General features: G+C 39.5%; 1 protein-coding gene across 1 annotated transcript in view; it reads right to left on the bottom strand.

The window, feature by feature from the left end:
• Window positions 1–769: 769 nt before the first annotated feature.
• The window catches only part of plagl2 (pleiomorphic adenoma gene-like 2), a 78,257-nt gene continuing 65,636 nt past the window's right edge, over window positions 770–13,390 (bottom strand). Inside the window, exon 4 of the mRNA XM_022202838.2 lies at window positions 770–10,898. Within this exon, the coding sequence (XP_022058530.1) occupies window positions 9,413–10,898 (1,486 nt within the window). The 3' untranslated portion in view covers window positions 770–9,412. The remainder of the gene's footprint in view (window positions 10,899–13,390) is intronic.

The raw sequence follows: 13,390 nt of genomic DNA, 5'->3' as shown, positions 1-13,390 counted from the left end.
GCCTCGGAACGCCTCAGGATCCCCCAGGAAGAACTGGAAAGTGTTGCTGAGGGGAAGGATGTCTGGAATGACCTGCTTCATCTGCTACCGCCACGGCCCAACCCCGGATAAGATGGATGGATGGATGGATGGATGGATGGATAGATGGACGGATGGATGGGTATTGGGTGCTTTCATTATTTTATTTATGTTAAAAAAATTGCCTTACTGACCTTGTGTTTTTTGTTTTGGCCTGTCTGTAAAGCACTTTGTAAACTCTATCTTTAAAGTCATTCATATTATTTTCACCATAAACTGATGCAGAGAAGGACAAATATGTGCATAAAAATGCACAAGAATGCAGGAATTAGCTCTTCCTCTGAAAGAATCCTCCAGTTTGGGGTAGAAAACACTGCAATGAACGAAGAAATAATAATAAGAATTTGTTTAAATTAAGCTAGAATGCCTGTAAATTTAACATGACTCATAGAACTCCAACTAAAATGAGTATTTCTGAACTTTCTCTTTTTTGTTTACAATAAATGCCAGATGAGACTGTTTTCTACATATGGTTCCCCAAAATGTTTTACTGAGCCACTGAAGTCTTAAAAGCGAAGTGGAAATGAAATGTAGGTGGAAGTAAAAGTCATGTTTAATGTCTTACTAATGAAAATATTACTAAATAATATACAGATATGGTAGTTTTATTTTAAATGAATTTTTATGTTTTGCAGAGGGAAAAAAAACTACAAGAAAGTCTTCAAAATCCAAAAAAAGAATGCAAAGAGGGTATGAAACTGCTGGTTTGTCTTTTAATCATTTCAACATAACACATGACAGCTCAAGATACACTATACTGTACAATAAGTCAATAGTTCTGTTGTGTTCATCATCTCTTTGGATCAACCAATATACAAATCTGTCACTTTAACATTGCAGCAACTGATTGCATGTGAGATATGTAACAAAAAAAAAGAAGCAAGACTTCTCATCGTCTTTCTTTCTCCGAAGCACATCATTTATAGAACTCTCCCTGTAGTCGATAAACTCCGAGCTATATAACATAGTGTGAGTGAAAGATGCAAACAGTCTGTTTTTCGTTCACCTTTTTTTTGTTTTTCACCTTGTTTAATCCAGAGGTGGCTGTAAAATAGCAAGTGATAACAAAATGGGCTATGTCACTAAACAAGATACACAAAGAGGTTGGAATGCAAGACTTACATTAAGCTAGAAATATATAAAACTACATGTGGATGTTGCCTTCACCAGACAGTACCCAGGGTTTTTATTTTCTTACTAAAAGCGAAACAAAAAAAAAAGAAGGGCGATGAAAGCGAGAAAAAGAGAGCATTATTCAAATCAAATCAGCTTTTCTCAGGTTTAAACTGATGAATAAATTCCCTTAAAAATACGTGTGTGAGTTCTGCACCTACTAGTAAAGAGGAAAAGGTGAGGATAAGTGCATCCCTAGTAGGTGCAGGTCGAGGTAATGGAGCTACAGCCGAGAGGAAGGAAAACAGCAACGTCGCCGTCGGAGGTCAGCGATCGGACTGATTTAACGTCAGCTTTTACTTCGGAGGCCCATTTGTGCCAAAAAACATCGCAAAAATACTAATTATGAGACACTAGCATGCAAACAGTAACACGTTCTTTTCTGAAAGTCTAAATTATGACGCTATAAATATCCGAATTCGTAAGTTCTGACAAAGTGAGTCAGAATGAGAAAATACTAGAAATTAAATTTGAATTACTGAGTGAAGTTTGTGGTAATTTGACCACCCGAGTCAAGATTTACATTTTCTAGTTGCGATTATTAGTAAGTAAAATATATAGCATCGACATAGAAAACAAAAACCGGAGACTTAATTTCAGAATTTAGCTCACAGTTTCTAGATAATGTTCAATAAACCGATGAAGCAGTAACTGGAAAACTTCAGAATTTGCCTTAGAATTCTTGTGTTTTTAGGTTTTCTTCAGTGTTTAAGTAATTCAGTGAAAGTTGTCTGGGAGGGACGGACACATGAGTGGGTACAGTCTTATAAAAAGTATTCATTCAATTTGTGAGATCTTCCCTTTCATTGGTTTTTAACATTGAATTGTAGGGAATTTATTTTTGGCTTTCCATCCCCACTGTGAAGCATGGCGGTGGAGGCATCATGATGTGAGGCACGGCAATAAAGAATTGGTCACAGTGAATTTGGTGTAGATTTTTTTTGGAGAACGAACATGTTTTTTGTTAAAAAATAGGCTCAACAGCCAACAGTGCAAATTCCTACATCTGTGGCATCACAGTAATTCCTCTTTTTCCTGAAATTTTTTCATCTTTACACACAGGTGGAGACATTTAGTGTGACATTTTCAAATGCCTTGTTAAAAAAAAAGGAAAACATTGATTTTTGGGCTCATATTGATTACATAAATCAAGCTTTGCCATTGATTTGTCCACTAAAGCAGAAACAATTGATAATTTAGAGAGGATTTACATCTCTAGAGGAGGTGGGCTGATCTTAATATAACCTGTGACAGTGATTTTAATCCAGTCTGGAGCTTTTTAAAGTAAATTTTCACCGGCTTTCAGGTTCGAATTACATGTAAAATTACCTCATTTTCCTGCAAACCCGTTGTTCTTTGTAGTTCTATTTAATACATTTTAAACCAAGTTGCTTCAGTTTGTTCCTGCAGAGTGAAATTTAACTTTCATGTAAAAATGGGAACCAATTTTCCAGCGCTCTGTTCTAATGTGAGCTGCATTCATGAGTCCAGTTATTAACCTGTATTTGTATAGAATAAGTCAAACAGGTGAGATCAGAAATATGCAATTTGATTCTATTTTAATGCACCAATGGATGTACAGGTCACTGAAGAAAGTTTAAAAAATTAGGTTTCTCAGGCAAATTCTGAAAGTTTAAGGAGGTGTATGGTTAAAAAATGATGCAAACTTTCTTTCTGCTAGTTGAGATGTTTTACAGAGCAGATGCTGTAATGTCACAAAGCTTATAATCTAACCTAGAATCATGTAAACTACCACAAATGTGTGATTTCTAGCCTGATTCTGTTACGTTAATCCTATTTTGTTTGACTTACTGCCTCATAATTTTGATGCAACAAATCAATTTTCATTTTTTTTCTTTTGCCGGATGCTGTGTTTTTTTTTTTTTTTTAGCATAACTGGGTTTTAAAATACAGTCTGATTCTATTTTAATGCACCAATGCACATACAGGTCACTGAATCACTGCGATACTGAAGAAAAGTTTAAAAATCTGAAGTTTCTCAGGCAAATTCTGAAAGTTTAAAGAGATTTAAGGGTAAAAAAAATGCACATTTATGTTCTGTTTGTCCAGTTCTTTTACAGAGCAAATGCTGTAATGTCACAAAGCATATAATCCAATCTAGAATCATGTAAACTACTAGCAAGTACAAGAACTATGTGATTTCCTGCCTGATTCTGTTATGTTAATCCCATTTTGTCTGACTTAGTGCCTCATAATTTTGATGCAACAAATCATTTATGCCTTTAGCATAAATGGGTTTTCACAAGTGGAACCCGACCACATTCCTTTAAAAACTGCCTCTTTTTTGCAGCTTCTTGACATTTAGCTCAGCGACATCGATTCGAAGCCACGTTCGGATTAAACGACGGTTGTTGCAGCAGCTCGGCACTATTCTTACACGTTAACAGGATGGAGTTGTTCCTTCTGGCAGAAACCAAACGTGCCCTGTGACCACGGCTGGAAGCTCTAAGTGCTATATTTTTGGGGTTGCCCCGGACTTCATTTTTGTTCAGTTACGTGGTCTAAAAACGGCCTGCAGATGGGTCTCTGTCGCAACAGGCCCTCAGCTGTGGTCGGGTTTGCGGCTGCTGACAACGGTCAAGTTTGTTACCGCCTCCGAAAAAAAAAAAGAAAGAAAAAGAAAAACAGCTCGGTTGCTGCCGTTCTCTTCGCGGCCGTAGAGTTTGATTAAATTTATGAGAGGAAAAAGGCAAAGCTGGTTTCCCAAACACACACAGAAAAAAAAACTCTGAAAGGAAAACAGGGGCAGGGGGCTCTTATGTAGGAGGATATTAGTGAAAAGTATATCAAAAATACTGTTATTCTTTTGGAGCAGAGAAATACACAAAGGTTGATAAAGTCTACACATCAATCTAATGGCACATACATATACAGGATCAATACAAAATTAAAAACATATGAACATATAAGCTGAAATTTTTTTAAAGAAAAAAATACTCTTTTTAAAGGTTGAAAGTGCTAGAATTCAGATTAGCTCACAGAAACCCAGGGAGGACAAACTTAATGCATGCCAAAAGCTTTTCCTACACTTTCATTTTTATTCCTTTTTTTTTTAGGACTTAATGAATATTTGTTACAAAAATGTAAACGCTCATTTTGATTGCTACAAATTTTGGCTTAAGCCAAGAGGGTTTTTCTTAAAAAACAACCTTTTATAAGCTCATAATAAAGATCAAATTTGAATCTTGCCCTTTTTTAAATTTTATTTTATTATAAAGTCTCAAAAAAGGTGCCAATAGCTTTTAGGATCAATCAGAAGTTTGATCGTTTTTATAAAGTCACTACAAAATAATGACCTTCTGGGTGGAAGACTAATAATGATGAGTGTGAAAATAAGCTTCAAATCAGTTTTAAACCTTCTAGTGATGAAGTCAAACAGTCAGACTGCGTGGGGAAGCTTTTCTGCAACAATGCCGGCTGATTCTGAATGTTCAACTGCTTCTGCCTTCCGATTTGGATTTATTTTTTTGCTTTTTTTTAAGGGTTTTTTTTATCACATCAGCTGCTCATCGTCAGGGGTTCAAATCCTACAGTATAAAAAAAAAAAACAAAGAAAAGAAAGAAAAAAATATCGGATAACACTCGTAGCATTTTGTAACAAGCAATTGTGCAAAAATTTCTTCTCCCGAGGTTTTGGTAAGAAAAATAAACAAAAAAAAAAAAGAAAAAAATGAGGTGATGTGTTGTGTTGTTTTTTTCGAGGTCCTGTTTTATACAAACAGAAAATAATATAAATCATATGACAACAAACAAAACAAATATATGACTAGAGGGCGACGCCAGGAGTCGTGCGGTCGCTCCATGTGTCCCACCCCAGCGAAGCTTTGAATGTCAAAGCAGCAGGGGTTCGGCGAGCGCATTCGTCCGGCCGTCGCCACATTTTTCAGACCCTTTTCCTTTGACTCTACGAAGCAGCTGAAAGAGGAGGAGGTTGTGGAGGAGTACAGAGGGGGCCAGATGAACACTTTGTCGGTTCGGTTTGTGCATGTTTCAGCTTGCTGTCCATCTTGCAAAACAACAACGAAAAAAAATAAAATTTTGAAATGTTCTAGTGGTCTACAGTTGTCGTCCATCAGCAACCGTAGCTACAAGCAGCAATATGTGTTTTACTTTTCATTTTTATGTGCTATCTTTTTCCTGTTTTTTTGTTTTTTCAGTTTTTTCTTTCTTTGTTTTTGACTTTGTGCTGGGTGGAGCTCGACTAAAGTCTTTTTCTACCACCGGAACAAGACGTCCACACAAAGCGAGCTAGATAAAAATGTGTGATGAATGTGCGGATTTGTCAGTGTTGGTCAGACAGAACATTAAAGGATAATTAAGGCTCATTTCAACCTGTATTCACCATCGATGTGTCTGTTGTGCTTCTATGGATCATGCTAACTTTGCACTCTACAACTCGGCTCCACACATACATCGAGGCAAGGCAGAATGTCGAGTATCTGAGCAGTAAACGCAACCTTACCTTTCAAAAAAAGCAGGTTTTTACATGTTTCATCAAGGAAACACAGGAATTAGCAGTTAGAAATTGAAGTTTTCCAGATCTTGATCAGAAACCTGCTCAGCCTGCCAACGTTCTGGAGACTTAACGGCTAAATGCAATGAAGCATCACCCAGTTAAAAGCAAGACAACAAGTCCTATCAGTGTGATGTTCGGTTGTGCACAGATGATGAGCTAATAGAAGAAAATGGAAGATGAAACTCAGAAGATAGACAAAAATGTCATGGAAACTGACGAGAAAATTAAATCTGCTGGGACCTCTAAATGGTAAACCTGGACAATGCATTTTCATGGAGATGCTTTTTCACCTCCAAAACATCCAACAGCAGCCGGATTTAACTCTCAGCTCTTGAAACTCAGTGGATGGAGGTAGAAAAACGTCATGAAAACTGACAAGAAACCTACATCTGCAGCAAGTGTCACCTTAAAATGTTAAATCTGAAAAATCTAACAGCTGTAGAACTAAAACGAATGAATCTGCAGCTTTGACAAACATGGAGATGCTTTTTCACCTCCACAACATCCAACAGCAGCCGGATTTAACTCTTAGCTCTCAAAACTTAGGATGGAGGCAGAACAACGTGACGGAAAACTGACCAGGAAGCTACACTGCAAAGTGTGGGACCCTATAATTGGAACTCTGGAAAATCTAACAGCTGTAGAACAACAGCTAATGAATCTGTAGCTTTGATAAACATCCTGGAGATGCTGTTTCACCTCCACCACATCCAACAGTGGCCGGACTAAACACTCAGTTCCTTAAACAGTTGGTAAAAGCTGTTACAAGAAGATAAAAGTCTTTTTTTTTCTGCAAACTCTTTAGCAAACACATGCTAAAGCTATTTACAGCCTCCAAACAAGCATGTCCACATGTATAAAGGTGACTGGAATCGAATTATGTTTGCAAAATTGCCAATCCAGGTGGCTAATTTCTGTGTTTCCCTTCAAACAACTAATCCTGTTTGCAAAAAAAGAAAAAGGCTACAGGAAGTTTCAGTCCCTGAATCTCTACAGCATTGGTGGAAAGTATAATGTCAGCATGAACCACAAAGACACAACAGACGCATAAATTTTAAATCCTGCGGTTGAAATGAACCTTCAGGATCGTCCTTTAAGACTAGAAGCACCTGTCTGATTTTTGAGGCTTAGGTTAACTTTGGGCTCAGGTCTTTATAGGCTGGTGGTGAAGGGTTAAAACTCTGAGACGTTCAGAACTGCAGAGCTCAGAGTGAAAATCGGACAGGATGTTGTCACTACACTAGGGTTATATACACTCGGAAGCCAGTTGATTAGAAACAGCGAGCTAAAGCGAATACTAATGCACCAGTTCTGCAATAAATCTCAGCCTAATGGAAGTTAGAATGTTAGGTTTTTGTTCAATCAAGTTGAGAAATCTGTAGATTCAGCTGCGGTTTCTACTGTTCGGCGTATGTTTCTATTATTTTGACCACCTCGTTTCAATCCGTGAGGTTAGACTGCAACTAAATATGAAAATTGTCATGCAGTTGAATCTGCATCTCCCTTAAGGTGTTTCAAAAAAAACTTAACATTTAGGCATTTTGGTGTTGCTAATAAACTGGCAACTTAGTGCATATCTATATATTTATATAAACAGTACCATTCAAAAGTTTGGGGTCATCCAGGCAATTTTATGATTTCTATGAAAACTCACACTTTTATTCATGTGCTAACATAATTGAACAAGGGTTTTCTAATCATCAGTGAGCCTTTCAGCACCATTAGCTAACACAATGTAGCATTAGAACACAGGAGTGATGGTTGCTGGAAATGTTCCTCTGTACCCCTATGGAGATATTCCATTAAAAATCAGCCATTTCCAGCTAGAATAGTCATTTACCACATTAACAATGTCTACACTGGATTTCTGATTCATTTAATGTTATCTTCACTGAAAAAAAAGTTTTTCTTTCAAAAGTAAGGACATTTCTAAGTGACCCCAAACTTTTGAACTGTAGTATACACATTTATATACCCAGAGTCAGAGATTCATCGTCCATCCATGTCAGCATCCCAATGACACAATCTACCTAATTCAAATCCTAATCGATTAGTACGCCACTAACAGCCTTCTATAAATATTTCCCATCCACAGTTCTGATTCCACTACACTAACTCAAGTACGTGTAAAAGGCAAAGATTGGATATGACGAGAGAAAGCTCAGGGGAAAAGCTAATACTTCATCCATTTGTTTGATCAACAAAAAGAAAAAAAAATTTGCAAGATACACACAAATGTAAACCTGCCAGACATCAAAAAAACATCATAGTTTTAATACGTCTACCTAAAAAAATACATCTTACTGAGATAAAAGCAATTATATATTCATTTTTGAGATATTTCGTACACTGCAATAACATTCTTTAACACATTTTTTTCCTCATCTGTCTCTGTAATTCTTTTGTTCTTTTTTGTTCTTTTTTTGCCATTCACATATGTCAGGGTTCATCATCACCATGATGACGATGCGCAAAGAACGAAAGAAAAAAGACTGCGCAAAGATGTGTTTTTGAATTATATTTCCCCCCTCCCCCAAAAAATATATATAGATATTTTCATAGATACGTCAGAACTTCTAAAGGTAACTGTTGGGAGGAAGACGGGTGAAGGAAGAAGAGCGAGGAAGACAAAAGGTGAAGTGCCTTCTGCTAAAACAAACACAAAAAAAGTGCTTCTCTTGAGGAACAGTAAAAAAAAAAGCGTGAAGTACACTTTTTCACATTTCTTTTTGCTTTTCTTTAAAAATGTGTGTGTTTGGCAGCAGACAGGTTATCAAATCACACGATAAGAGCCTGTTTTTCATTTATTGAGCCATTTTAAATCCAACTGACCCGACTCTAGGAGCATGTCAGCTAAACATATATATAATTTTTCTTGATTAAAGAGCACTGTTTTTTTACGAGGCAGGGGTTTGTGGCTCTACGTCGGCCATCTTGTAGAGAATTTTAGATTTCATGTTCATCTCTTCGTTCCTTCACTGATCTCTCTCCTCTCCGTACGAAACGCGACACTTTAGGTTGTTAGCGTGGGTGGTTCGAAATATCGAGATGAGACACATTCTACCAGGTTCTTACATTTGGAAAAGAAAAAACAAAGTAAAACAAAATAATCCACTTCAAACTATGTTTTTTTCTGTGGGTCACAACAAGACAGATAATCTTCACTAAAAATTATCTTTGATTTTTTTTCCTTTTTCTTTTTTCTTTACATTATTACTTATGCAGTACCATGCCTTCTGGCCTACTGATCCTGCCCTCTATGCTACTAAATAGGGGATGGGAGAGGAGAGATAAAGGGGGAAGTAAATGGAAATAAAAAAAAACATGGGTTAATACATCGTTAAAACTATAGGATAAGGAGAAAAAAAGCCCAAATAAAAGCTGCTTAAACTTCTTTTCTCACCTTTTCCGTTTTGCTCAAAGGGGTTTAACTTCCTTTTAAGGCTCAATCAAAAGCTTTTGTGCGCACTTTCATTTAAGGCTTCTAAGTGTTCAATTATATTTATTTGTTTACTCTAATTCTCCAACTTTTTTTCATCAGGCTCCTGTAAAGAGCCACAACCCAAAGCATCCATTAGCTGAGCCGGGCTGCTGTGGAGGCCGTGTTGGCTGGGCAGTGGCGGCTCACTGGAAGGCCTGGTGGAAGCGAGGCAGTGTGGTGGTACTAAGGCTGGAGCTGAACACTGGTGGGAGGGGGTGCAGGGGTCCCAGGCCCAGACCCCCGCTGGAGCTCTGCTGCTCCTGAGGTTGCGGTTGCAAAGAGGTAAGAGGTGCCGTGGCGACGGCAGCTGCTGCTGCGGCGACTGCTGCGGCGTGAGGCTCGGCAGCGTGCAGAGATGAGGAAGAGGAGGAGGAAGAAGAGGAGGAGGCCGCGGATGAGGTGTAGCCCATGACCAGTCCTCCCGTGCTCATGGGGGCGCTGTAGGAAGGGAGGTTGAGGGGCAGGAACCCCAGCAGGTGGGAGAAGTCCATGTTAGCAGCACACAGAGACTCAGCGATCACCACAGGGCTCTTGGACAGGAGGGGATCCCCGCAGAGCTCATCTGCCAGGCCCGAGGTGGGCTCCAGTCCGTCCTTGGGGGGCGAGGCAGCAGTGTGGGGCTCCACAGAGGGAACCGGGCCTGGCAAGCCGCTCTGCAGATCCATGAGGAAGCTCTCCATCTCGACTTTCAAGGGCTTTTCCAGCAGGTATGAGGTAGATCCCAGCTGGTATTTGGGGGCTGGCTGGGGCTGGTGCTGCTGCTGGGGAGCCGGAGGCTGGTGGTGTGGGGGCAGTGGAGGGGAATGGTGGTGGTGGTGGTGGTGGTGGTGATGGTGGTGGTGGTGGGAGTGTGGGTGAAGAGATGCAGGAGACTCCATGTGACAGCCCATGCCCATAGCTGCAGACAAGGAACCAGGCATCAGGGACGGGTGTGAGTGACCCACCCCAGAATTAGACATGGCCTGGAGATGGTGGGGGTTGTACATGCCCATCGGGAAGGGGGCTCCACTGGGGAAGGGTTTCCCCATCATGGGGTCTTTGTTGGGCCCCATGCCACACATCATGGGGCTGAGCTCCTCCTTCACGGAGCAGGGAGGAGACCCCGAGGCTAACAGACCCAACATATCCGGAGGCTCCGTCTTGATCTTCAGCAGCTCCTGCGAATGACTCTTCTTCACGTGACGCGTCAGATGGTCTTTCCTGCCGAAGCGCTGGGCACAGTACTGGCACAGGAAGTCCTTTCGGCCCGTGTGCACCACCATGTGCCGCCTCACGTCCTTCCTGGTGTAGAAGCGACGGTCACAGTGGTCGCACGGGTGTTTCTTCTCCTTGGCGCCGCCCGAGGACTTCCCCGAGTGGCTCTTGAGGTGCTCCAGGAGAACCGGCGTGCTCTCATAGCTCTGCATGCACACTTTGCAGGTCAGATCGCCCGCTGTGGCCGAGTGCATGGCCACATGGCGCTTGTATCCCAGCTTGGTGTTGTAGTGCTTCCCGCACTCCTCGCACTTGAAGGCCTCCTTGTTGGGGTCATGGGTCTGCAGGTGGTTCTTTAGGTGATCTTTGCGGTGGAACATTTTCTCACAGAACGAGCACTGATGGGTCTTCTGTGGAGAGTGTGTGGCCATATGCCTGCAACAGATCATGAACGGTACAGTTTATTTTAAGAGGTTACACATTCCATTGCCTTGTTGTCATGTTTGTTTTGCTGTTGAAAGTGAGTCAAACATTCCTGCAGTTTTGTTTCCATTTATACGTAAATGAGGTTGTACTGGGTTTTGAACCACTTCCTATGATTCACCACATTTCTGACATGTTAAACAGTTTAGTCATTTAAACGGGCACTGACTGATTTTTGGCAAAAATTGAAATTCATTCATGTGACAAAGTTGAACGTGTTAGCAAACAGTGGCTTATTTACATGTCCATGAGTTACTGAGCGACATTAGAATTCTTTTCAATATTCATTGTCCTTTTAGCTTTAGCTTTTTACTCTTTGGTCTCCACAGAGTCTTGAAATCTGCTAGAAATGTATGTTATCTTTGAATTTTAGTGCTGTTTTTTTGTTTGTCAGTTAATCGTTAATTAAAAAGTCCAATAAAAGACAGTTTACAACTAACTAATAAATAGTCTATATTCAAACATTATTTTACAGAAATGTTATTATTCATTAAAGGGGGTTGACGTTCACAGTGATCTTACACATACACGATTAAGCTCTGGAGTTTAAATAAGATTCCTACAAACAGCTGGAAGCAACAAACTGAAGTTCAGCTCCTGCTGACATTTTTTGATTTAGTTTTATTATTTGTGAATCTCATTAATCTGAGGTGGTTGGTTTTCATTGCAGTAACGTTTTATTCGTTACTCTGCCAAGGAACACAGCGCAGTTATGTGACGATCAGTGTATGTTTGTCCGTTAGCAACAGTTCTCAAAAACGGGCAAACAGATTTGGATGAAATTTTCAGGGAAGGTCATAAATGACACAAGGACCAAGTGATTAGATTTTGGCAGTGATGCAGCTTATAGTCTGGATCTACGGATTTGATAAAGATTTCTGTATCATTGCCAGGTAGCAGCATGGTGTCACTGTAACCATGACAACAAGTGAACACTACATCAGCTGCCTGCTGACGATCACATGACTGTGATCCTACTACAAACTACTGCAGACTTACCGGAACTTTTACGTTGGAAATGATACAAAGAACAACTGATTAAATTGTGGGGGTGTTTCTGAGTTCATAATGTACACATGTATAACATACGCCTGTACTCAGTGCAAGGTAAGTTTGTTTGTGGGTACATCTATATTAAATGAACACATTCTATGTTCTACTTATCTGTCTGATCATCAATAACTAATAAACAAATGCTGCATTTCTGACAATGCCGTATGGAGGAATGGACAGCCTTGGTGGAGTACTGCAATCTCTGAGTGCTTTTCTAGTTTTGCTTGCGATTGATGTGAAACTGCAGAGCAAAGTCAATGAAAAAAGCGATTTGTAATATTTTTTGGACCAATGTCGTAGCTGAAATGTGGAAAAAACGTCTTCCCTAAATCACTTGACACAACTTCAAATGCATCATTTCTGCATGTCCATCTCCTGTGATTGCATGCAGTTCAGACTTTTCTCAAGTTAAAACAACCTATTTGGCTTTCTGTTACGAATTTTATTGGGAAGTTAGCAGGATGCTAATTTAGATGTGAACTGACATGTTCAGACAAGCGTCAGATTAACAGAAAGCCGTGCAGGTCTGAAAACGTTATAATCTTCACCAGCTACTGCGTTACTGATTTTACTGCTGTTTGGAACAAGGAGAGTGTATGGTGGATGTACCAGACATGTTGCATCTGGAAATGATGCTAATAAAACAGTAGTTGGTAAAATTTTCTGTAGAAGTTTTCTGTGGGCTTGTGTGATTCATTGTTGATACAAAACTAGTGATTTGAGCTGCATTATAGACACATTAAAGTACAAATTATGAAGTGACTCACTGAAGTCATACATCGTATTGTGTATTGGTGATGTGATTGATGCACAGTACTTAAAGATTCAGACTTTTGTCATGTTCAAAGTGATAGGAAAATGTTACTGAGCCCAACTTTATTAAGATTTCTGTTGCGATTTTTACAAGAAAGTTACCAGGATGCTCATTCAAACACGAAGCCGACATGTTCAGATGCCATCAGATTGACAGAAAAAGGGGTTATAATCTTTACCAGCTACTGTATCACTAATTTTATCTGCTGTTTGGAACAAGGAAAGTCTGTAGTGAGTTTTCCATAGCTGAAAGTGAATGTGCACTAAACACTGTAACTAGTAACTACATTCATTATTCATACAAAACTAGATTTTACATGCAATAAATGCACAACAAAGTGAAAATTATGAAGTGACTCATTGAGAAACCCTCAGAAGTCATGCAATCAGCTTAATGTTGTGTCTGAATGAGTCTGCATTTGGAGGTGAAGTGAATGAGAAAGATGTTTTGTGATTATTACTCTGTGAAATATTTGTACAAATCCATCACTTCTTCCTGACCATCCCTTGATGTGATGCAAGCTGTTCTGACTTTGTCATCTTTAAAGTGACACAACATTTTTTACAAAGTCTGACCA

The sequence above is a fragment of the Acanthochromis polyacanthus genome, chromosome 6, assembly GCF_021347895.1.
Source record: "Acanthochromis polyacanthus isolate Apoly-LR-REF ecotype Palm Island chromosome 6, KAUST_Apoly_ChrSc, whole genome shotgun sequence".
NCBI lineage: Eukaryota > Metazoa > Chordata > Actinopteri > Pomacentridae > Acanthochromis > Acanthochromis polyacanthus.
This window is presented reverse-complemented; position numbering and strand designations above follow the sequence as displayed.